This window comes from Mus caroli, chromosome 1 (genome assembly GCF_900094665.2).
Source record: "Mus caroli chromosome 1, CAROLI_EIJ_v1.1, whole genome shotgun sequence".
Classification (NCBI taxonomy): domain Eukaryota; kingdom Metazoa; phylum Chordata; class Mammalia; order Rodentia; family Muridae; genus Mus; species Mus caroli.
Genome location: NC_034570.1, coordinates 145,999,628 through 146,026,290, shown reverse-complemented (window position 1 = coordinate 146,026,290; position 26,663 = coordinate 145,999,628). Strand labels below are relative to the sequence as shown.

The 26,663-nt window shown below is 39.3% G+C and overlaps 1 protein-coding gene across 1 annotated transcript in view; it reads left to right on the top strand.

Annotated features, from left to right (window-relative positions):
* Positions 1 to 26,663, top strand: part of Xpr1 (xenotropic and polytropic retrovirus receptor 1) — a 144,880-nt gene that overhangs the window by 102,495 nt on the left and 15,722 nt on the right. The window contains exons 8-12 of the mRNA XM_021176967.2: positions 4,488 to 4,678; positions 4,911 to 5,090; positions 8,636 to 8,807; positions 9,902 to 10,096; positions 25,050 to 25,216. Coding sequence (XP_021032626.1) covers positions 4,488 to 4,678; positions 4,911 to 5,090; positions 8,636 to 8,807; positions 9,902 to 10,096; positions 25,050 to 25,216 — 905 coding nt within the window. The remainder of the gene's footprint in view (positions 1 to 4,487; positions 4,679 to 4,910; positions 5,091 to 8,635; positions 8,808 to 9,901; positions 10,097 to 25,049; positions 25,217 to 26,663) is intronic.

The window sequence follows — 26,663 nt, the reverse complement described above, 5'->3', positions numbered from 1 at the left end:
ACTCTGCAGGCAAGCTCTCCTCTTACAGGGAAGGTGCACAGATATCTGGTGTTTGGACCTCCTCCTGGCAGAAGATGAAGGCCCAAAACAGGACCTTTCCCAGAAGTTGTGTTGCTTTGGCGGGTCACAGAAGCTGTCAGCTTGTGTGCTGCACACTCTCACCTGTGGGACTATGTTCGGTGGAGTCCCGGAACCAAGATGGCTACCGCCAATCTAGAGGCAAAAGCCTCCTGGGCTGGGTGGACACCTGTCCTCTGGCCTGGAGGGTGGCCAGATGTCTAGGGCCCGAAAAGGGCGCTGCCTCAAAAGCTCCGTGGCTCCTGCCTGTCCCACAAGCTGTCAGGTTCTGTGGTGCACACTCTCACCTGTGCAGACTAAGCTGCTAAGTTCGGTGGAGTCCCGGAACCAAGATGGCCCCCGCAGATCCTGAAGCCAAGGGCTCCCGGGCTGGGTGGACACCTGTCCTCTGGCCGGGAGGGTGGTGGGATGTCTTGATCTCGAAAAGGGTGCTGCCTCAGAGGCTCTGTGGCTCCTGCCTGTCCCAGAAGCTGTCAGGTTCCGTGGTGCACACTCTCACCTGTGCCGACTAAGTTCCTAAGTTCGGTGGAGTCCCGGAAATAAGATGGCTTCCACCGCTCCTGAGGCAAAGGGCTCCCGGGCCAGGCGGAGACCTGTCCTCTGGTCCGGAGGGTGGCCGGATCACCTGAAGTCTTAAGATCCCGTGGCTGGTGTTGTGAGTAGCTGGCGGGTGTCAGCCGAGTCTGTGCCCTAGCTACCCCGGTGCTGGTCTGACTGGAAGGGCTCTTTATATATTCTAAATAGTTACTTTTCAGAGAGATGATTTACAATTTTTCTTTCATTCTTAAGAATTTTTTGTTCAAATTATCTGATTTTTTTCTTTTTTGTATTTATTTACACACACACACACACACACACACACACACACACACACACACACATATATATATATATATATATATATATATATATATATATATATATACACACACACACAGCCAAATACTACATTGTTCTGATTTATCTTTTCTTTTTCCCAATGAATATTTAATAGTTTTAGTTCATGTGTTAAGGTCTTTTAAAAAAGGTCTCATCAGGCTGGCCTTGAGCTCACTCTGTAGACCAGGCTGGTGTTCTGCCTCTGCCTTCCAAGTGCTGAGATTAAAGTCACGTGCTGCCATACTCAGCTTATTTTCAGTTTTGAAATAATTTTTGGCTGGGCGTGGTGGCACACGCCTTTAATCCCAGCACTTGGGAGGCAGAGGCAGGCGGATTTCTGAGTTCCAGGCCAGCCTGGTCTACAGAGTGAGTTCCAGGACAGCCAGGGCTACACAGAGAAACCCTGTCTCAAAGAATAAAGAAAATAATAATTTTTGTCTGTATTGTAAGATTAGGGTTCTTTCTGCTGCTGCTTTCTCTTCTCTTCTCTTCTCTTCTCTTCTCTTCTCTTCTTTTCTTTCTTTCTTCCTTTCTTTCGATGCCTAGTTATCCTGGCACTAGCTGAAGAATGTTTTTCCCACGGGATGTTGGTTCACTTGTTGAATGTCAGCTGGTCATAGATATATGGTTTATTTGGGGTTTTTCAATCCTTGTCTATTTGTGTATAAATCATTTTTATACCCTTGTACACTGTTTTGATTATTGTGCTGTTATAGTACATTCAAAACTTGAGTATGAATTTTCCAACTATTAATGTTTTATTACTATTTTGGTTATTGGAGACCTTTTATCATGTAAATCTGAGGTTTGACTGTTCTGGGTTTTTTTGGTTTTTTTTGTTTTTTTTTGTTTTTCTGAAAATAAAATGGCCATTGGAATTCTGATAGGGATTGTATGAAATGTGTAGATTGATATGCTGCCATCTTAGCAATATCAAGTCTCAACAAGTCAGCGACCGTGGCATTTCTTTCTATATACTTCAGTCTACTTTAGTTCCTTACTCTTGACATGTGAGACTTTGACCTCCATGGTTAAGATTACTACTAAATGTTTAATTGTTTTGTTTTGTTTTGTTTTTCAAGACAGGGTTTCCCTGTTTAGCCCTGGCTGTCCTGGAACTCACTCTGTAGACCAGGCTGGCCTCTAACTCAGAAATCCACCTGCCTCTGCCTCCCAAGTGCTGGGATTAAAGGTGTGCACCACCACTGCCCAGTTTAAATGTTTAATTCTTTTAGATACTGTTATAATTAAAATTGTTTTCCTAATTTTATTTTCAGATTGCTTATTGCTGATATATATATATCAGCAAAATTCAGTGGTATATATATATATATATATATATATACCACTGAATTTTGTGTGTTGATTGACTTTGTGTTCTGCAACTTTGCTGAAGCTACTAACTCTTACAGGTTTATTGTGGATTCTTTGGAATCATATTTTGTAATATATCTGGTGTCTTAGATTTCATAATATAAAGCTACAAATGTGGTTTTCTACTTATCTAATTTTTTAACTAATTTTGACTCTGCTGGTTCTCTTATAGTCCATTTGTCACCTAACAGCTAGAATAGTCCGTTAATGTGGCACTTGTATTCAAAGCTTTCTACCAGTTTATACATCAGAATAAAAGCCTAAATCTGAACAAAGCACTGTGAAGCCCAGGCTGATATGTCCCTGGGAACTTTAGTTCTATCCAGTCAGTGACCTTGGCCTTTGATCACTGAGCTTTTTGTTCTTCCTCTCTACCTGGAGTCCCTAGAGATTCCAGGGCCTCATTCTTCATTCTGTAATAAGGCAAGTATAATCTCCTAAGAGTCTCAGCCTGCTGTTTTACTGCCTTCCCTCTCACTATATACCTTACTGTTGTTACATAGTTGTTAAGTGGAGATTGATATCTGCACTATTCAATCCCCAGTTCTTAGGATAATGTTGGATATAAGTTTTTTCAAGTAATAGAAACCAGTATATACACAATATGTCAAACATTAGGTATTTGATTTGTTCTTCACTTTTAATCTTAACAAGTTTGTGAAAGTATGTTGTTTGTTTTGTTTTATTTTGTTTTTAATATGTCTCTTGTAGTTCAGGCTGAATTCAAAACTACTTTGTAGCTAAAGATGACTATGAGCCTCTGATCCTTTTGCCTTCGCCTCTCAAGTGCTGCATATATAATTCAAGTTTTATGCCGTACTGGGGATCAAGTCCAGTGTGAGAACAGATGATATTTCCACTGACCAAGAGGAAACTGAGAACTAGAAACTCTAAGTTAAATAACTTATCCTACTAAGATTTGATATCTGGTTTATATGTTTGATTGCAAAGCAAGCATTTTCTTTACTCTGTTACTTTTAAGCTATTAAATATTTTTATAAATAATAAATGGTTGTTTAAATTAAGTAATTATAACTTGGTAGAGATGAAATGAAAGAAACACAGTAGGTGCTGGGGAAACTCACTTTTATAAAAGATGTGATGTATCATGCCAGTCACTGGGAGTGTTGTAGGATGTGGTTGGGAAAAGTAAGTTGCAGATTGGATATCTTTAAGAGCTGAGATCTCAGAGCTGAAGGATTTGAACATCATAACTCTAGGAAAGCTGTAGAGTAGAGATGGTACTGAGTGTTGGAATGGGCATGTGAGCAACACAGTACTTGAGAGCACCAGCTTTGTACAAAGTTATAAAGGTTGCAGTTATAAAGGTGTGGTGGTAGAGGCAAGCGGGCTCCTTCAAGTTCAAGGCCAGGCCAACCAAAGGCTACATTTTAGCTCAATAATCCAGAGCAAATTATGTAACCTATCTGTGCTCCAGTTTTCTCAGTCAACATAGACATAGTAATTTAAATTCACAAAGCAATTATAATGATTCAGACTAACTATTACATAGAATAGCACCAGGAATAAGACTAAGTCCTCACCTCATTAAGCATTCTATACATGTTGACTATGATTTATTTATATGGCATTTAAATTCTCTCATTGTCTTCTTGTGTTTTATGTCTTTTCATTTTGCAACAAATCTGTGAGGTAGGAATTAATGTAGCCAGTGTAATGACAGGGAAAGCAATGTTGAAGAGGTTGTACCATACAAGAAGCTCCCATTGACAAAACTAGTCTTATACTAGGCATGGTGGTGCACATCTTTAATGCCAGCACACAGGAGGCAGAAGCAAGAAGATCTCTGAGTACATAGCATGTTCTAGAATAGCCACGACTGCACATCTCAAAACAAAAACAAAAACTGGTTTTATAACCCTGTTGTCCTATAATTTAGAAAACAAAACAAAATTAAAAACTTATAGATCAATGGAATAACATGATAAAAAAATTTGAGAGAAATTGTTCTAATTGCACTTTTCAGAGCAAAGAGGCAGAAAAAAGCACCTTGGGGCAAGACTCTTAAGATAATCTAGATACAGATTGTCTCTGTAGCAACGTCCTGTGTAGGGCTATGTCTCAGAGAATGAAGAGAAAAGATAATTAAAGGGAGCATTGTAGATTTCATAACTAACCATTACATTTTCTTTCAGCTGTATTTAAACTTGAAACAGATAGAACTGTATGGCCCTTGATAAGAATCTATCGGGGTGGCTTTCTTCTGATTGAATTCCTTTTTCTACTGGGCATCAACACATATGGTTGGAGACAAGCTGGAGTAAATCATGTCCTCATCTTTGAACTTAATCCAAGAAACAATTTGTCTCATCAGCATCTCTTTGAGGTAATAAAGCACAGTCTTGTGAGCATGTCCTCACTAAGTGAATGGCCGACTCACTGGGAGTCTCATGAGTGTACTCCACTCTGAGTGGCCGACCTGATACCTGCTCAAGTCTGCCTCCCATTTGAGGATTGTTGGATTGTTAATCGTTTTTTCTTATTTTTGTTTATTAAAGATTATTCTGTGTAATGATAAGAAGTAACTTTCTCTCTTTTGTGTTCCCTGTACTTTATAGATTGCTGGATTCCTGGGGATCTTGTGGTGCCTGAGCCTTCTGGCATGCTTCTTCGCTCCAATTAGTATCATCCCTATATATGTGTATCCACTTGCCCTTTATGGGTTTATGGTCTTCTTTCTTATCAACCCCACCAAAACTTTCTACTATAAATCCAGATTTTGGCTGCTTAAACTTCTGGTAAGTCTAGAAGGCGTACACAACATTTTTAGAATAGTGCCTTAGCATTGGCTTCCTCCAATGCCACACATGGCTGCTGGGTTGCACAGCCTCAGAGGCACATCGCACCGTGTGAGTGGCGCCCAGCATCAGGAGCAGGTGCTTTTGATGGATACCAGATAACCTGGGAAGTTTAAACGTGGCAGCCCTGGGAAAGTGCTTGACATTTTTTTCATCCTAAAATGAAGTATAAAGTGACCAGATAGTGAGTTGATTTTATACATTTTGATTAGTTAACCAGTGTGGCAATATATAGAACTTTTTTTTTTCTTTCTAAAGAAAAGAGAGCCAGGCATAGTAGTATCATGAATTCCTTACTTAGGAGTTCAAGGCAGAAGGATCAGAAGTCCAAGGTCACTTTATACTGTATTTACGTTAGTATTATCTTAGATTACCTATAATTGTAAAATTCCTATAAAGTGTTTATTTGTTAAAAGGTTTGTCTATTTTTACCTCATTCATATATGTGGGTGCCTACATATATGTATGTATACCATATACATGGCTGGTATTTATAGAAGCCAAAAGAGGTGCTGGGAACTGAACCCCCATCCTCCACAGGAGCAGCAAGAACATTAACTACTGAGACACCTCTAGTTTTCCTATAAAATTATTTCTAAATGAGGTGTTTTGGAAGATTCTGAAAGCTTACTGTGATACTATTGCAATACCAGGATGATGTAAGTGTGTACCTGTGTGCAGTTCCCCAGTGCGTCCTTTATCTAAGTAGGAAGCCATGATTTCACGCATGACTACTTTCTCTGATTAGTTGAACGATGATCTCTGTTGAGTGGATGTTTATGTCTGGGTCTGCACTGTGTTAATAATGCAGACTGGTTGATTGAATAGGCTGGCGGGATGTATAAGAAGGATTGACACACTAGTAAAAGCCTTCCTGGAAGCAGTGAGTCGGAGAAAGAAAGAGTAATTTGTTGCTTTTGTAATATTGTTACTAAAACGCAAGTGTATAGGTCATTTAAAATCAGTTGACCTATGTATTTTATTCAAACTTCATTGATAAGATAGTCCCTAAAGTGTATGTCAAAAAATTAATAGAATGTTTTCACTTTAGTTATATTTCTTTGGAAATGTTTTTTAAATACTTGTCCTAAAATAAAATTCTTATTTCCCTTGATTTTCACCTCCATTTTTACTGTGAAAAATGCTTGGTCTTAACAGTAAAGACCGCTCACCATTTATATTCATAGTTATATGGAAATCTTTGAAATTGACATATGCTACCTTCCCTTCCAAAAAAAAAAAAAAAAAAGCCTAAGGACTTTAAGTCCTAACTCTCTGCAATGTTGGTAAGTCTGATCTAGTGCTATTTATACTCAGCGGGGGTTTGTCCTCTTTCTTGTCTCTGTATTTGCTCAATTAGGAGGCACAAGTAAAGCCCCAGATTTTCCAATAGTAACATTACATGTTCTTTTAGTAGCTAACTAAAGATTTAACATGGAGTCCTTAGTAATATCATTTAGAGATCAGTTTGTTTTGTTTTCTTATTGTTGTTGTTTTCAAGGCAGGGTATCTAGGTGTGGCCCTGTTTGTCCTGTCCTGGCACCCGATCTGCAAAAAAGGCTAAGTCTTGAAAGCACCTAAATCTGCCTGCCTCCGCCTCCCTGGGACTAAAGGCATGTGCCACTACCACCTGGCTATAGAGCAGTTTTTAACCAATAGTTTCTTTAGTTGTATAATAAAATTGTACATACATGCACATGAACTTAAGGGGCTGGAGAGATGGCTCAGTGATTAAGAGCACAGGCTGCCTTCCAGAGGTCCCAGGTTTGGTTCTCAGCACTCAAATGGTAGTTCAAAACTGCCTATAATTCCAGTTCCAGAAGATCATGGAACCAAAAGATATCAGTCTCAGAGACCAGTATCTCAAAACTTGTTATTATTGTTTCCAAATCTAGCTTCAATACAGTATCTGCTATAGATGACACTCAGGACGATTCGTACTATATAGTCATGTGTTTCTGAGAGAAATGCTTATAGAATGAGTAGAAAGAACCAGCCACATCTGAGAGGAGGGTTGCCATAGATTCCCAGGTTGAATGTGTCTACTAAGTGAATACAGCTATACATCCAGAGAGCTAGGAATTTTAACGCATTTTCAAAATTACTACTGTGTCAAAGGAATACTTTATTATTATCTTATACATTTTCTTTTGTATAATAAAAACAAGGGAATCTAAGAGGATAAAGATAAAAGCTATCTTTATCCATACTCCTTCGTGCAGGATTGTCCGGGTCCTTTGAACAACTTGAGTTTATCCCTGGTGATTGCACTAGTGTCTGATTCTGCTCTGCAGTGCCAGGATTTCCTTTGCAATTATAACAGGTTTATACAGAACATGTCAAGATGAGTTTGTGTTAATGGGAATAACAAAGGACCTAGCTTTGGAATTGCTGTGAGAGAAAGTTAAGCATGCTGCTACATACCTATGATCCTAGCACTTCGTGAGTAAAGGCAGGAGAATTTCAAGTTAGAGGCCAGCCTGGGCTACATAGTGAGGTCTGTCTCAACCTACTCCCCTTAAGAAAAGAATTGTTATAAAGATTGAGCTATACTATTCCATAAACCCTAAGAGAATATATTACATGAGTTAGTGTTCAGTAAGTTTGCTTTATAGATTTATCATTATTTTCAGAATAATGGTCAGAGAGGTGATTTTTGTGGAAATTACAAGGTGAGCATAGTCATTGCCATCACATTAGTGAAATCAATATTACATAGGCTAGGGTGCAATTAAGTGGTAGAGTGCTTGCCTTATATGCACAAGGTCCTGGGTTCGAAACCCAGTGCTCTAAGAATGTCATTTAGGTTAGAGAATGTGACATGCCTCAGATGATGTAATCACCTTCCCTGCCTGTTTACACACACACACACACACACACACACACACACACACACACCCTACCTGGGTTTTTTGAGACAGGGTTTTTCTGTGCAGCCTTGGTTCTAGAACTCACTGTAGACCAGGCTGGCCTCAAACTCGGAGGTCTGCTTGTCTCTGTCTCCCTACTGTTGGGATTAAAGGCATGCGCTACCACTGTCTGGCCCTTCCTGTCTTTTCTAGGCAAAGAATGTCCCCTATCCAGGAAATGCTTTGTAGCATAACACCAGGTTGCCTCTCTGTGCTGCCATCAGCTTCTTCTTGACAGGGTCTTACTCTGTAGCACAGGCTAGCCTCAAGCTTGTTGCAGTCCTGCCTCAGCCTTCTAAATGCCGGCTTACAGCAATGAACCACTATGCCTAGTATATTCTCCCTCCTCTTGCTTTCTGTTTTTTACCTACCAACAACCCCATACTCACCCATGAGCACTGTTTACCTTTTCACTCAACTCTTTCCTACTTTCCTACTTGACCCAACCTCATTGTCTGGGCTTTGTGTATGTCTGTGATTTATTGGCTTCCTTTTCATCAGCAGTCACTCTGAATGGTCAGTCAGCCTTGAACTGGAGAACTGTTTCTCATTTTTTTTTTCCTTTCTTTTTCTCAGTTTCGAGTATTTACTGCTCCCTTCCATAAGGTAGGCTTTGCTGATTTCTGGCTGGCCGATCAGCTGAACAGCCTGTCAGTGATTCTCATGGACCTGGAATATATGATCTGCTTCTACAGTTTTGAGCTTAAATGGGATGAGAGTAAGGGCCTGTTGCCAAATGATCCACAAGGTAGAGTATGATTTTGTATTCACACTGCTGGATTGCCAGCATAAACCAAGAACTATTGGGAATGATAACTGCGACAGTTAAGGTCATGATGAAAACTCATCCAATAGCATTACACATGTAATTAAATGTGCTTGGCACTCGGCTAGCAATCTCCTTATTGAAATCATTTGGCTTGTAAGTTGTGTTAGGGTTTTAGTCAACCATTTGCCAAGAAATTTACAACTTAAAGAATTCTGCAGTTATCTCTCAACATTCATATGTGTTGGTAGCTATATCACAAATCCTAGAGTGCCAGCAATTTGTCCTCACAGAAATGCTCAAGATGCCATTGTAGGTGCCAGTGAATCTAAGTACTGATTGCTTAGAATCAGGTCAAGTGCCTTGAGAACATCCTGGTCAATTCAGAAGTCTTGACCTTCTAGCTCTACCCATGCTTGGGTAATGCCAAGTTCAGTAGTTAGCGTTCATAACAGGTCTAATATAGACAGTTCTATAGCGTGTTCTCACAAAAGATTATGATACATTGGGTGTGGCAGCCTACCAAGCCTCTGCAGTCCCACCACTGAGGAGGCTGAAACCATAGGATAGTCCCTGCACAGCCTGGGATGCATAATGAAATCCTGTCTCAAAAACTACAACCACTGCAAAGCAGCAATAAAAACCAATAATGAAGCACAGGCTTGTTCTTGATTAGAAGGGAGGGCACAGAAGATGTACTCGGGGTCTGTTTTATAGTAGCTTGCCACTTATAAAACTGTCATGGTACCTGTGATGTTTTTAGGTTTTCCATATGTTTAAAGTCATAGAACAAAGCATGTGTTTTTCTTCCTTTTATTCGTAGACACTTTCGATTACACTTTTGATTCTAGGATACTCAGAAATCTCAAAGAACATATTTTCCCGTTAGTCGCCTTGGCTTATCAGCCACTAAAGACCGAGAACAAATGGCACCTGCACAGGAGAAAGTGACTGTGAACCCACAGGCTGGGGTCTTATGCACACACTGATGGGAGTTATACTGTGTGACTAAAGAATGTGAGCAATTCATCTTTTTGAACTGTAATTTTTTTCCTTCTTCTTTGAAATCTTCACAGAACCAGAATTTTGCCACAAATATTCGTATGGTGTGCGAGCCATTGTTCAGTGTATTCCTGCTTGGCTTCGCTTCATCCAGTGCCTGCGCCGATACCGTGACACGAGGAGGGCTTTTCCTCATCTAGTAAATGCTGGCAAATACTCCACAACTTTCTTCACCGTGACATTTGCAGCCCTGTACAGCACTCACAAAGGTATGCTGAGCTTTTGACATCTTAGCTCTTACTTCTCACATCTGCTTTCCTGGACTTTGCCATCCCTGCTGCTGGTTCTGCTGAGGCGCTTGAACACAGTTTTAATCTCATTTCAATGGATATTAGCAAATATCATGAACAAGACTTGCAGTCAGTTGGATAAGAATTGTGATGTTGTTTGAATCCTGACTGATGCTCAGTGGCTTTAACCTATGGATGCCTTGGGTTTTCATTTACTGGTTTAGAGGGTATTTTTGAGATTTCCTTGTTCATTAATGAGGTTAAGAGATGGCTAGGTGCACAAGAATCCCTCTGGCAATCAAGTATATTTTTAATCATTTTCTTTCACCAACTAGTAAGGATTGTTTCCAGCCCATTTAACTGCAAATTGAGTTCTCTGATCCCTCTAGTTTCTCGTCTCCATGGCAACCTGCTATTACTTGCTACTGCTCTTCTGTTGGGAAGAGAAAAAAAAGCTTTTAAGTTCATAGCCACATGCTGAACACTCCTTTTGAATTTTTAACCTTTCCCCAAGAACTGTCAATCAGTGATTTCCCTTCCTTGTACTAAAATGCATTCCTTCTTTGTCTGCCGAATAGACAGCGTCAGCCCACACCTTAAACAGTGCAAAGAGATGTGACTAATGCAGATTAGTAGAGTGCTTTTTAAATACTCAGGTAAATTGTTCTCAGTAACCTTTTTTGTGAGGCTGTATTGGGAGATTTATTCAGAGGTACAAAGCTACTGTTGCTCTAACATGTATCTGATGTCATGACAGATGAGGACACAGCACCATGAGATTGGTGCCTCTGAGCATATACACTCTGACATAGATTCTGTGCTTAGAACAGTATTGATAAATGTAGCCAATAACTTTGCCACCAGGTCGCCATTCCTGCTAAGTGATAGAATGTGACTGAGTACCTCAGTGAAGGAGGCATCCCACAGCTCCCATAATTTTAGCTCTTGCTAGGGAATGCCAGTAGTCAGTACCAGCATGCACTGTCATTTATAAAGTTATTAGAGAATTTGTAAATTTGACAATTAATTTGGTGCAAGATGCTATGTGGCTCCTTTTGCTAAATTATCAGAGACACACCTGTCTCCCATCTTAGGTAAAAATGACTACTTGAATATATTATTCTAGTAATATATTCATTAAGAAGCTGAAAGTTGCCCAGGCTGTTGGTGCTGTTGACACAAAATACAGCACTCACCTCAGGAAATAAGAGATAGTTTATTCCTGAGGCAAACATAAGTAACAATAGCCTGGGAGCACAGATTCAGGTTGTGACCATTGGAAGTGGTTACGTAAGATTTTATTAGTTACAGAACAAAGAAAATCATAAATCAAGGTATTTACTGAACACATTGATGGTGACTACAAGTAAACAGGCCACGGCAAACCAAGGGAAACTCTGTAGAGGTCTGGGATGTCTGATAAAATTTTTAGCTTTTAGATTTGGTAAGGTTAGTGTTCTGCTAAGCATACATTTTAGGGCTATAGTGATAACTCAGTAAAATGCTTGCTGCACAAACTTGAGTATGTGAATTTGGTCCCCAACACCTATGTAAAGGCTGTGCACGGCAGCAAGCACCTATAATCCCAGCTCTGGGGAGATAGACATTGTGACTTGCTTGCCGGTCATACTAATCATGTCATTGAACTCTAAGTTAAATCAGAGTCCCTGTCTCAAAAAATAATGTAGAGAATGACTGGGGAAAACACTGATAACCAAACTCTCCACACACAAAGAATACATTTGACAGATTTCTGTAGTCACAGAGTTGTTCGGATACAGGCGTGGACAGTGTAAGGTAATCTGGTTCTGGTCTTCTCACTACATACAGTCAAGAGGCTCAGCCATGATGTGCAGCCTCGTAGAATCTCCTTTAACACTGGCTTGGCTGTTTTTCCTGTGGGAACTTCAGTTTATATAACGACACAAAAGGATCCCAAGTCCAAGGCCTGCCCCATTTACAGAGTGAGTTCAGACCAGCCTAGCAAGACCCTGTCTCAAAATAAGTATAATGGAGAATGTAGCTTACCTATTATTGTACATGAAGTTCTTGTGTTCAGACCTCAGCATAGTGTAAGAAAAAGTACAAAGAAGGCTGGGATGGGCCAGCAAAATGGCTTCACAGGTAAAGGCACCTGCAGCCAAGCCTGACAACCTGAGTTCAGTCCCTGAGTACCCATGGTGGAAGGAGAGAACTGCCTCCTTCAGGTTGTTTTCTGACCTCTGCATTTGCACAGTTGGCGTATGTAGAAATGGATGTTCTGTCCTCAGTATCACAAGGAGTTGGGGAATGGGAACAGAGGTTCGACCCAACATAATTTATCAATTTATCTTTAAATGAAGCAGTTCTGTACTAGGAAAAAAAATATATATATATATCCTATTTAACTATGGTTTAATGTGTAGTTTTACATTGATATATTTGATACATTGATGACTTATCTGCTACATATATATGTAAACTGTAAATTATACTCTTTTCTCAAAAACAACAAAAAAGATGTCAGATTATATCCTTTCACTACAAGGTGCTAAGAGAATTTTCCCTGTATCTGTCTTAAAATTATTGGGCTTTGTTTAGCTGTATATACTAAGGAATGGTTAGATTGGTAAATTTTATGGAGGTTTGAAAGGCTTCAAAATAGAGTACTACTTTGTATAAGACGTGTATCAGCAAAGCCCCCAGCAGAAGTCTCTCACATAGCCTGATAGGCCCCAGATGAAGGCTGATGTCCAGATGACATGTAGCTGAGGATGACCATGAACGTCTGGTCCTTCTGCCTCCACTGCCCATGTTCTGGGAATACAGGTGTGAGCTGCTCTGCCTGGCTCTTTATTTCATTTTTGTGATACCAGGATTGTGCTCAGGGGCCTGAGTGGTGTGCCAGGCAGTCACTTTGCCATGGGGCTCATGCCAGCCTCACCTTGCAATGTGAAGAGAAACAATCCTGTTTCCTACTTCTGTTTGCCTTGGCCCCATTTGTCACGACTGTTTTTGTCTCACACATAGCCATATCATTAAAGTGGAGATAATAATACCTATGTCTATTTACTTCACAGAATTTTTTTTAAGACTTGTTCCTGAAATCACAGTATAGACTCTATAGGTGTGCTACATGAATGGCATGGAGAGGAAAATGGAGAGACCATTTATTGTTTATGCTAATCATATTCCTAAAGTTTTAAAAATATTTTATGATTGCTGCATATTGAATACATCAATAATTTTTTTACCAAAAAGCCTAGAACTTGGAATGACAAAATTTTGACATTTGAATTGTGGTCAGGTTTCATTTTTTTCCTTCCTTCCTTCCTTCCTTCCTTCCTTCCTTCCTTCCTTCCTTCCTTCCTTCCTTCAAGATACGGTCTCATGTCAGGTGGTATCAGTACGTGCCTTTAATCCCAGCAGAGGCAGGTAGATCTTTGAGTTTAAGGCAACCCTTGTCTATATAGTGAGTTCCAGAATAGCAAGGGTTACACAGAAAAGCCCTGTCTTGAAGAGGGAGGGGAGGGGGGAGACAAGGTTTTACATAAAAATTAACAAAAGACAGGGCCAGGCCACACATAGGTCCGGCTAGCTTCAAACTCATTAAGTAGCAAGCATGACTTTGAAGTTTGGATCCTCTTCTCTCTGTTTCTTTCTTGGGTGCTGGGATTATTGCATGGATATGTAACAGTACCCAGTTTTATGTGGTGATGGGTATCAGACTCAGGGCTTCATGCATGCTAGGCAAACATTCTACCAATTGGGCCATTGCCTCAGCCTTAAGTTACGTTATTTTCTTGAACAGTGTCTTAAAAAAACAAAGACTTTAGAAATAATAACTGAGTCAAAAGAATGAAGTCAGAATGACTAATTATGTAGGTACTTTTCTATTGAGTGTGTGCTGTTGCAAAAGAGACATTGTGAGGAAAGAAGAGTAAAACATCATGTCACAACCTTGCTCAGGCTCTGATGTGATTCTTTTCAAAGAACTAGCCTGCCAGGGTTACCATAGTAACAGCATTATATTAAGTGCACTTTCAAAATTGTTACGGAGGTTGTTTTATACAGTGCTGCGTGATTTGTAAAAATGGAGGTGTATGCATTAACTCTGTACCTAGAATCAGTTTTGAGGTGAGGATTTAGGCAGCCTATTTAGGGAGATTAATCATGATAATATTTCAGTTTGGCTTCTTTTGTTATATTAAAAAAGAAACACATTTGAAATAAGTCAGTATATTTATTTTCTGTCATTGATTTTTGAGACAAAGGAAGCTAGCAGCCAATATCCATGTTTAAAAATTCATATTTCATTACATGAGCACATTTGTAACTCCTGCAAGTGTTTTCTTGGAACTTGGGACTGGGGGAGGTGGGAAGAATTTAAGTGGGTTCTGGTTTCCTTAAGCTTTCGTTGCTTTGCAAGGAAAGCTACTTGGGGAGTACAGTAGCAGAAAGGTGTGTTGTTACTGCTTCTAGCAAGTTGTAGGGAGAGAGTCTGTCCCCAGATTGGGTTGCATCGGTAGCCTCTAACATTCTGTAATACACATTAATTCCTAGTTCACATAAATATAGGGATGGGGCGGGGCAGCTTACATGTCACGTTTTCTGAGACTTCTTAGGGTGAGGGTAGGATTTGCTATCTAATTTTTTGAAAGAGGTTGTTTCTAGAGTTCACTTACACCCATGTTATTGGTGCCAGATCTCGTCTGGATCGCGTTATGCATTCTGAAGGCTGATCCTCTCACAGAGGTTTTCTCGGCTCCAGTCAGTACCTTTGGAGCAGTAACTGCTTCATTATTTTGAGTGAGCACACACAGTCCTGAAGTGCTGCTTCTTTGGGGTTCAGCCAGTTGCTACCCACTTGCTGCCCTGAATAATGGGCTTCTAGTCCACATTTTAATCTGCTTATACTATAATAGAATGGTAATTGTGGTTTTTAATTCTCTAGGGAAATCTTTGTTCTATTAACTTTAAAAGATATATCTTCTATTAACAACAAAAAAAAAAAACCCATTTGGGTAAATGTTCTCATTTTTGCCTTACTATTGAAAGTATCTCAAAACATTAACTCTTTTGGAAGTTAATATATTCTGTTGTAATGTCCTCACAGGGGAAGAAACTCTTTTACAGACTATCTCAACAAGATTGGCTAAAGACCTGTTGGAACCAGAAAACCAAAATATAAATATACTGGTTTTTTCCTAATTAGTAATTGCCATTTTCTGCTGTTATTGTGCTGATTTTTCAAACAGCTATAATTGTTTTTATATATAAACTACTGTATAAATAAATTATTTCTCTACATAACATTAATTATAAAAAGTAACACCACACTGAACCTTAATTCCATTTTTGTTCTTTTCTCTTGTCATATTGGTTTTCTTAGTTGTTCTTGAAACTCATAAAAACAGTTAGCATTTCAACTGGATGGTGGTGGGCATGCCTTTAATCCCAACACTTGAGAGGCAGAAGCAGGTGGATCTCTGTGAGTTCAAGGCCAGCCTGGTCTACAGACAGCCAGGGATACACAGAATGCCTATCTCAAAAAAGAAAACAAAAAAACAGAAAAAGAAAAATAGCATTTGTATATAAATTATGTTGCATATAGCTGGCTCTTGTGAGACTACGCCGGGGCCTAGCAAACACAGAAGTGGAGGCACACAGCTATTGGATGGATCACAGGGCCCCCAATGGAGGAGCTAGGGAAAGTACCCAAGGAGCTAAAGAGGTCTGCAACCCTATAGGTGGAACAACAATATGAACTAATTAGTACCCCCCGGAGCTCGTGTCTCTAGCTGCATATGTAGCAGAAGATGGCCTAGTCGGCCATCAGTGGAAAGAGAGGCCCATTGGTCTTGCAAACTTTATATGCCTCAGTACAGGGGAACACCAGGGCCAAGAAGTGGGAGNGGGGGGGGGGGGTTGGGGGACTTTCGGGGTAACATTGGAAATGTAAATGAAGAAAATACCTAATTTAAAAAAAGAAAAAGAAAAAAAAAAGATCTTGAAGTATCTGTAATACTTTATTGGTCAGAAGTTGTAAGATTTTTGATGCTTAAAGGAAGCAAAGGTGAAAATTATTTGAATTCAACTTATACAACAATGTCTGATTGGAGAGAAAGTTGAGACTTGGTAGAATTTAAAATTTTTGTTTTAATCTATACATATAATTTTATATTGATGCTATCAGCAAAAAAATGAATTTATTGTATTGATGTATTTTTAGCGGGAAAAAGGGGCAGAAAGAAACAATAAGCAGGCAAATAGACTATAAGGCCTTATTTCTACTATATGTGAGGAGATTGTTTATGAATCTCCCCCAGTTGTCTTTATAGTTCCCCATCATAAGAATGCTCATCAGCTGTCATTGCCACATCTAAATCCACACAAAACATGGTAATTGAAATAACTGTAATTTGTTCTTGCTGGAGCCTTTCAGCTGGAAACTGACTGGAGTGGGTTAAGCTCATCAGTAGAACTGCTTCTGCCCTGTTTTATCCGTGCTTAGCTCTTACTGTCAGTTGGAGTGGGGCTGGTCCATGTGTGTTCATTCTGGAGCCCCACCTCATGAAGCAAGCCTTTCCCAAGGAAGCCCCTCACGAGGCTCTGAGGAAAGCAAGTCCTATGGCACAGATGCATTAAAGCCTCTTTTTCTGCCAAAGAAAATCACACAGCAGGTCCAAAGAAAGCCTGTCCTGTCAAACACTAAAGCCAATCACCAAACCCTACATCACTGAGGCAAAGAATACTCTTGCCTTGGAAATGGACAGCTGAAAGGAATGATATTTCAGCTGCAACCTAACCACCACATAGAAAACAATTCAAATTGACTCCTTAATTGGCAAAGGACCTAGACATAATTATGATGAAGGCCAGCCTAGTCTACAGAGTGAGTTTGACACAGAGAAACCCTGTCCAAAAAACATACATAGTACATACGTACGTATGTATATGTACATACAAAGTCTTAGTAAATCCCTTTCCATAACTAGAAAAAGTAGAGAACTTGGGGAAAATTAAGCCATGCTTATGACATTCCTTAATAAGAAAATGAAAGTATAACAAGTTTACAATAGATTAGCAGCTGCAGTAAATGAAGCGTTACATGGTAACCCGCCAAAGGATAACGCCATCACCTGCAAGGAATAGGTGCAGGATAGTTAGTGACATTACTACAAGCCAGGTATGCTGGCACATGCTTGTAATCCAGTGCTAAGCAGGTAGAAACAGGTGGATCAATGGAACTTGGTGGTCAGCCAAATAGTCCTACTTGGCAAGTTAAAGGATAGGAGAGACCCTATGCCGGGGGGGGGGGGGGTGTAAATAGAGATGGATGTCCCTGAGGACATCCATCCTTTGGCAATTGTTAAGATATTTGCCCAAGTACTCCAGCTAGGAAGTAGAGGAACTGAGGATATGAATATGCATAGAAGACTGTACCTCCAAAACCCACTACCAAGTGGGTAACAGTGATAGAATTCATGTCAAGGCCTTGTGATTGTTTCTGTTGTACTCGTGGTCTTCCTTCTAAGCTTGCAGAACGCCCCAAGTACTACCTAATAACACAGTGTTAAAATCTAGGTAAACAAAGCAGAACCAATCAGATAGGGTAGTGTGCTATCATTCCATGTGACAGAGCTGTATTTGAGAAAGCACAGAAGTATAGTGAGCAAGAATAACACAAGGTGTATTTATCAGAAGATACACCTATTTCCTGCTTCCTTGTCCTAATCACCACATCCACTGAATGCCAAGCCAGGAACTTGCCTGTCACACTAACAGTCACAGCATTGGTTCAGGCAGTGTGGAGTCAGCTCCAATATGAAAAGAAGATCCCCTCTGCCAGAAAAGAAAAGTTACCTGAGTTAGAGGGAAACAGAAACATTAATGCTGTTTTAAGTGGGAATGCTTTAGCTTCCATGTTTAATTAGCATTATGTTCTTTTTAAATTTTTATTTCATTGTGTTATGTATGTAATGGAGCCTCGTGTGTGCGCCATTGTGTGTGTGTGATATGAGAAGACAACTGTGTGCAGTCTGTTTTCTCCTCCCTTTATGTGGGCTGTGGGCATCAAGCTCAGGCAGTCGGCTTGCACAGCAACTGCTTTTGCCTACCAAGTGTCTCATTGGCCAGAGCAGGGCTCTTTTTCTATGGCCTTAATTCACTTCTTAAGAAATATCAGGGGGCTGGAGAGATGGCTCAGTTGTTAAGAGCACTGATTGCTTTTCCAGTGGACCCTGGTTTGATTCCCAGCCACCTATATGGCCACTCAACAGTTTGTAACTCCAGTTCCAAGGTATCCTATCTCCTAGCTTCCAGGGCACCAGGCACACAGCTGATACACAGACATTCAAGCAAGTGAAACATAGATACACATAAAACAACCACAACAAAAGATACATACATACATACATACATGCATACATATTACATATATTTATGTATGCATATTGCTGTAAAGGTGCCAGATTGTTCCGTAACTGGAGTTGCAGACAGTTGTGAGTTAGACCCTGCTCATCTGGAGGAACAGCCAATGCTCTTAACATCTGAGCCATCTGCCCCACCCCAAATAAAAGATATTTTAAAGGAAGTGTTGGAAAAATTCGCAAGTTGGGTATTATGCTAGTAAACAAGATATGTCATCTATATATGTCTTAGAGTGTAGTGGAATGCACACACATAGCACACACACATGCTGGGGATTTAACCCAAAGTCTTGAGCATGCTAAGCCTACTATATTTATACTGCGATTCAACCTTGGCTTCTTCAGTGATACTTTGAATAGGACACAGTATATGATTTTCATCAAAATTTTGAAAGAATTCTTGTTTCATACAGTAAAATAGTGCTTCTATTCTATTTAGTGGAAAAGAAAATAAAAATCTACTCATCACCGAAATATTTCATTGTCACACAGTGTTTGCATTTGAGTCAGGCGGGCTTCTCAGTGCTTAATACATATTTTTTTAATGGTTTTGAAAGAGACCCTAGAGCATATTTTCTTTAAAGGCAAAATGTATACTTGTTTATCCAAAGGAAGTCAACACTTAGCAAATAAGGTGGAACATTAGAGCCTACTTCATGTTTCATTGCTGGTACAGAAAGACTAAAGCAAAGAAAAGTGACACAAAGTCCAGAATCTGCTGCGCCCAGTCCTTCTTGTCCCTGTCACTTACACACACTGTTCTGTTTCCTTCATCAAGAACTTCACAGCTGGGTGTGGTGGCAGTAATCCCAGCACTTGAGAGCCTGAGTCAGGAGGATTTTGAGTTTGAGGATAGCCAAGGCTCCACACCAAAATCCTGTCTCAAACACCTCCCCACCAAATTCCTCCCACTCAAAAAAAAATAATAACAAAACAGAAATCTACTAAAAATTTTGATGTTTGTAATTGGTTCTTAAAATCTTCCACTAACTTGCTATTGCCTCCAGTTAGGTTTCACTACCTCCCTCTTGTCAATTTCACCAAGTCCTCTGCCAGAAAGTTACAAAGCAGCACCTGAGTGAAAATCCTTCTTGTGTTAAGAGCTAGAACATGGGCTTGGGAGTTTAGACAGAATAGGACTGGCTTAATTTGCTCCCTTCTTAACTGTGCTACCCTATCTAAATTATAGGTTCATAAACATGAAATACCCTTTTCTACCTCTTAAGTTCTCCTGTAAGCTTTAACTTCCATGTAAGAATCCTGTATCTGATCTCCATGGTATGATAGAAGCATATTTTAAAAAGCACTAGTAAAATACTAGAGAAAGTTTCTCTTTTCTTTTTAATATTTTTATGTGAATGTTGACCCTGTGTGTGTCTGCACTGTGTGTGAGCTAGTATCCTTGGCGGTGTCCTGTGTGTGTCTGCACTGTGTGTGAGCTAGTGTCCTTGGCGGTCAGAAGAGGACATGGAAACTCCTGGAACTGGAGTTGTAGGTGGTTGTAAGCAACCATGTGGGTGCTGGGAATTAAACCTGGGTCCTCTGGAAAAACAGCCAGTGCTCTCAACCACTGAGCCAGTCCCAGAAAGGAGTTTTGTCTTGGTTTTGGCACATTTGTGGAGGACTTTAGTAGATCAGAGGTTGCTTCAGTTCTCATTTGTACTCTGCAATGCAATTTGCAAGCACACGTGCCATTTTTGCCTGACTGTTTTTTATTGATGTGAAGGTTGAGTCTGGGTCTCACACATGCTGAGCATTGCTCTAGCACAGAGCTACTCCCTTAGCCTCCATATATAGTTTGAAATTATTTTCAGGCATTATCTTTGAAATATTTTTAATGGTACTCCATACTCCTAGAACTTCCCTTCCACTTTAAATATGAGAAGGGCTCAGGGAAGCATGCTCTGAGGTACAAAAGTGTCTTGAATAGAATTGCTGTTTCTCTTTTCCTCTTTTATTCTTAGGCCTAGTTAGCCCCGTTTTAGTCTCGATTATGTAAGAGTACGAGTCGTCTGTAACCATAAGGTTGGGAAGTGACAGTGTGAATTCCAACTCAGATCTTTTAACTTCAAAGCCAGCTATTTTTCTACTTCCCGACTCTGAATTTTAGTATTTTTAACTGTAAATGAAAATAAGAATGGCTGTTTTTCATACTTCAACATGAAGATGGTCATCACCTAAGGAGTATCATGCAGTCTTACGTGCTGACTAAAACTCACTGATGATCAGGGACTGTGTACTGATAGTTCAGTCAGAAGATAAACCTATGTGCAGTGAGAACATTGTAAGTTGAAATGTGTTCCATCCACTTAACCAACCACACATCCTAGCTTGTGCACTGTGGGGGAGCAGCTGCTTGGAGTCCTGAACTCATGACTGCTGGAGCTGTGCCCACTGCTGCCCCTGACACTGTGAGAGTGTCATGAAGCATAGAACTAATCAAAATGCAAACTGTCCTTTCTTCTGAGGTCATATGGCTTTTACGTTATTATATGCTGCAGATTATCTGTATATTCATTTCTCAGAGAACAGTAATAATCTCAGAAAACAGTGGTTTGATCTGGGGTCTATAGGAAGAATTTTTTAGGTACTAATCTCAGGCATTATTCAGTTTTCTCCACAGTTTGAACTTTGAAAATAGTATCTGCTCCATTTTACTTTTTATTTAATTTTAGGTTAAAAAGTAGTCACTATCAGAGTAGGACTGTCTTTGAGTGAAAAGACACCTCACATGGTGTCACTTTACAGTCCCTTCGGGAAGAGATGGAGTGTTGTGTGATGCTCTGGCTTCCTGCCTTTCACTCCTGACTTCTTATTTCACTTTTCATTCCTCTCATGGCTATGGCTTTGCAACTCTTATGAAATTTATTTTTATTTTAAATTCAATAGATGTCGTTTCTATAAATTTATTCCATATATTCTGCCTGTAATGTGGCAGATGTGTAAGAGATAGACTTCTCTGGTAGAATAGCAATGACTTGATTTTCTGTGATTCTCACCATTGCTAAAGTGATCTAGCAGGGTAAGCCAAGGTGTAATTGCTTGCCTAAAGTGATAGTAGCATCCTTCCAGTATGTCCCCTGAATACCAATGAAGGAGGAGGATCAAAGGAGGAACATTCTTTACCTGGGAAATGGGAAAGATAAAAAATGGGACCCAAGTGTAGCACAGGTGCATCATTGAAGCCTGAGGTAAAATGTCACTTACTCTGGAATAGTCTGGGAAGATACTTGTGTACTTTAAAAGTACATTTACATGTGTGTCTCCTATAAGTTTCATAGAATAAATGGGCTTAGAAAGAGGGAGCTGTTCATACATACCATTTTAACAAATGGTATAAAGACAAATGTCTATAAAGACAAGACAAAATTTTGAAATACAGGAAGATTAGCACACTTTGTTTTGTTTCAGTACTAATTTCTTTTCCTCTGACAATAATTTACATTTACATATTATTTCTTCAGTAACTAATAAGGAATATCAGTTTTCAGTAATAAGACTTGATACTACCTATACTCACTGTTACTCTGTGCAAATTCTCTCTAACAAACTAATAAATCGATTATTATTGAAAAGTTGAAATATTTGTAGATTACATGGCTTTTCATAAACATTTCATTTTAAAAGTGGCTAACATAATTTATCATCAAATATCTTGTCTTTTAACCTCTATGTTCATCTTATATTTTAAATAATGAAGACTACATTTCATTTTTGCAAACCTTAGTAGATAAATTGTGAACATGTTTTAATGCATCCATGAAACTGATAATTCATACTACTTAGCTGACCTCTGAACAAATTCAAATATACCTAGATAATTAATAATGTGTTAGACTCTTAGAATTCATATTCAGTGTTCTAATATAAATATTCAGACCAATATGCTTCTGAGGAAAACTTTTATGACTGTCTCAGTGCTTTATTGCTGTGAATAAAACATTATCACAGCCGTTCTTATAAAGGAAAACATTTGGATGACTTACAGTTTCAGAAGTTTAATCCATTGTCGTCATGGTGGGAAACATGGCAGAGTACAGGCAGNCATGGTACTGGAGAAGGAGCTGAGAGTTCTACATCTCGATCCACAGGGAACAAAAGGAGGCTGTGTATTACACCGGGCATAGTTTGAACATAGGAGACCTAAAAACCTTTCTCCACAGTGACACTTCTTCCAACAAGGCCATACCTACTCCAACAAGACCACACCTCTTAATGGTGCCACTCTCTATGGGCCAAGCTTTTAAACAGTCTGTTGGACCAAACCTATTCAAACCACCACAGTGACTATAATTTAAACCTGGGTATTGTTTCCTATCCAGACAGAGCCTTTCTGGTTCTGTTCTGTTCTGTTCTGTTCTGTTCTGTTCTGTTCTGTTCTGTTCTGTTCTGTTCCTCCCCTCCCCTCCCCTCCCCTCCCTCCCCTCTCTGGCTCCTTCTTTCTTCTTCCTCTTCCTCTTCTGTTTTCTTCTTTTTTTGATAGATCCTATTAGAGTTACTTGCCTTTCTCTCCTACTGACTGTCTAAAAGAAGCTACACCATCTCTTGAGTGGGAATATAGATTGGAGACACTGGGTTTTAGTGTTTCTTTTTTGTTGTTTTTTGTTGTTTGTTTGTTTGTTTGTTTGTTTGTTTTTTAAGACAGGGTTTCTCTGTGTAGCCCTGGCTGTCCTGGAACTCAGTTTGTAGACCAGGCTGGGCTCAAACTCAGAAATCCCCCTGCCTCTGCCTCCCAAGTGCTGGGATTAAAGGCGGTTTTAGTGTTTCTTGATTTAAATATTGCTGTCAGGTCCAATTTTATGCTACTGACTGTTGAATGTGGAGTTGAAAAAAGATGTACAGTAGACTAGCATTGTACGGTGTTTCTGTCATGCAGATAGAATGTATACAACCTCCGAAGGGTGGAGAAGAACAGAGTTTAACATAAAGAAGTGATAAATTCTGAGTGTCCATTATTTTAACATATTCCTAATTATAAGTTTATATGACTTACCATTTAATAATGATTGTTTCAGCAAACAGTTATGTATCTTATGAGTTGAGACATATTGACTCCAGTTGTTCTAGACCTGCAAGTATCAGTTCTTTTCTGACTATGCAATTCTGGTGTCAATAAATATCTGAGCCTTTAATTTACGAAAATACAGAACTGATCCTAAGGCCCAAGAAGGCATTCTGAAGGCAAGTCCATGTCTTTTCCAGTGTCATTTCAAGTTGTTACAAACTGTCTTCTGTGCTCCTTATATCTTACAAATCCCAGATGTAAACAACTTTTTAAACAGAACACACTTAAATACCAAAAGCCTTTTCAAAAATGTCTTCAGCCTTGAATGACCTCACTTCATCCGCCTAGCTTTTGCACTACTGTTTATTTCTTTTTCTAGAAATATCACAAATGCTACGGATGTTCATTTCCCTCTGTGGGAAACCCCCATTCTCCTTGATGTTTTTCAGCTCCTTGTTCTTTATTTGAACTCCGCTCTACTCCTGTAGCACGTCTGTCACTCAGTAAATTATCAGTTACCTTCGGATCATTCCACACTCAACTCATTAATAACTTTAAAATGATTAATAAATACTTGTTTATTTTAATAGGACAAGTTATGGAGAATGCATGAGACAATCTGAGAACCTGACCAAAATTTAAATTTTTTGAAGTTAGATCATGTGCACCATTATTTTCCCTGATAATTCAGAGCCAGATGATTGGTTACCTAGCCATATCTTGAAACCAGAGAACATCATGGGAACGCAGGGAGTTACCAAAGGAGGACTTCAGAGAGCAAACAGGGCACTTAAAACCAAAAAGATTAAATTGTATAACTATGTTTACAACTTATTTTTATTCTGATTTAATGTGCTCTGTTGTGTTCTCAGAATAAAACCAAACTTTCCAGCATAAAGACAAATTAGCCTTTGTATGAGTGATGTCTCTGGGGAGAAATAAATAAATAAATAGATAGATAGATAAGCAAGCCATTAAGCTCTGTAGCCTGAGGGAAGCTGGTTTCCACAAAGATCAAGGGCAAGTGCCTCTTCACAGCCTCTGTGTGTTCCTGACACATTCTCTGGAGTTGTCTGCTCCTGAACAATAAGCATTGCCGAGATCATGGGATGCTCTGAAGTAAAAAGCAGCCCCGGAGTTCCTGGAGAGAGAGTGGTGCGGGTTCTTTGTGATGGTTCTGTCTGTTTCACCCTATCTTTTACCCTAAGCTGCCACCTAATGGTAGGAGTTTAAATGACATGTTTAGAACATCCAAAGAGTATGTTGGAATGTTACAAACTCGTAGTAAACATTTGTATAATTTTGTATATTATTAGTTCAGTGATTGTTTTTGTACCTCAGGGAAATTATATTTGTTATTAACCTTTGTTAGACAATGATCTAAGGATGTGTATTTTAAGTTTGATTTCTTTATGGGCACTATGAAGACTCCATCTTTAATTGGTCTTACTTAGGAACTTGTGTTCAGTCCAGTAATCTTTTCTTTCCTTTTTGTTCTTCCCTCCTCTTTCTCCAGAACAAAATCACTCTGACACCGTGGTGTTCTTTTACCTGTGGGTCTTCTTTTGTATCATCAGTTCCTGCTATACCCTCATCTGGGATCTCAAGATGGACTGGGGTCTCTTTGATAAGAATGCAGGAGAAAACACTTTCCTCCGGGAAGAAATTGTATACCCTCAAAAAGTATGTATGGAATGTTCACACTTAAGGAAAAAAATTAAAATCTTAGATATATCTGTAGTTAGGTCATACAGCAGTACTGACCCAAGATCTAATTATATTAACTAACATGATTACAAAATAATTATCCAAAATACCAATCTAGTCCACAAAAAAATTTATCTTGTTTGCTATATGGTAGATACAGTGGGACATTTGTTAGAAGCGGGTGCCAACCCAATCAGTGTGGGAGTGTGTGTGTGTGTGTGTGTGTACTGTATATAATATATTTTCTATATTATATATTATTTTAGAAATTTACTGGCATATTAGAATACAGGGGTATGAGAAGCTGAATTTTAAATTAAAAAACAAAAGTATCCTTACACAGATGATTTAGTAAAGGTAAATGCTATTAGATCTTGAAAATGTTAAGCAATGGACTGGGAATCTAGCTGTCTGTATCCAATCTCAGCTTACCACCAACTAAGCCATTTAGTCAGCTAGACTGCAGGAGATTCTCAAAGGTAAGGGTGTTAGACTACATTAGCTCTTGATATGTTCTTTGGCCTAAAGTTCTGCTGTGGATAACGTTGATATCAAGTTAATAATTTTTTAAACATTTATTTATTTGTTTTATGTACATGAGTACACTGTGGATGTTTACAGACACACCAGAAGAGGGCATCAGATCCCATTATAGATGGTTGTGAGCCACCATTTGTTTGCTGGGAATTGAACTCAGGACCTCTGGAAGAGCAGTCAGTGTTCTAAACAACTGAGCCATCTCTCTAGACCTGAGTTAATAATGTTTTAACCTATACCTAAATGTCACCATTATATCAAATTTGTGTTTTGAAAAGTATGTGATTGTGCACTATTAAGTAGAGAAGGCAGAATGTAAGGATTGAAGCAAAGCGAGTATGCAGAATGCGCATGCGTGAGGTGACTTCAGGTGAGCTCTTGCATGAAAGCGAGGATCTTGAAGTGAAAGTTTAGAAAATATCGGGGGGAGAGAGAGAGAGAAAAGAAAAGAAAATATCACCAAGGCATTGAACATAGTTTTATAATTCTCAACTAAAGGGAAACAAGGGGGCGGGGCCAGGCAACAGAATGCAGGCACAAGCAGGCGCAGACTCAGAGTTCTAGTACCCTAGTACCATTTTAAAGAAAGAGAAGAGGGTCAGGGCAAGCTGCTCTGTGTTCTCCACGTGTGCGTTTCATGACTGGTGTTCGGTAAACACTGCAATACATTTGTTTCCTGTGCTGACTGCTCAAGTTCAGTGTCTCTTTAGAAGTGGTAGTCTGTTTTCTGCCATAGACTTCTCAGTTATTGGCTTCCATGTAGTGAGATTAGTCAGTAGAATCTTTCAGCCAGTTTCTTCATTATCACATAGTTTAATACTCTAGAAAATAAAGTGTACTTTCTTGAATTATAATTGCAAATGTATAAGAAAAAAGTGAAGAAGCC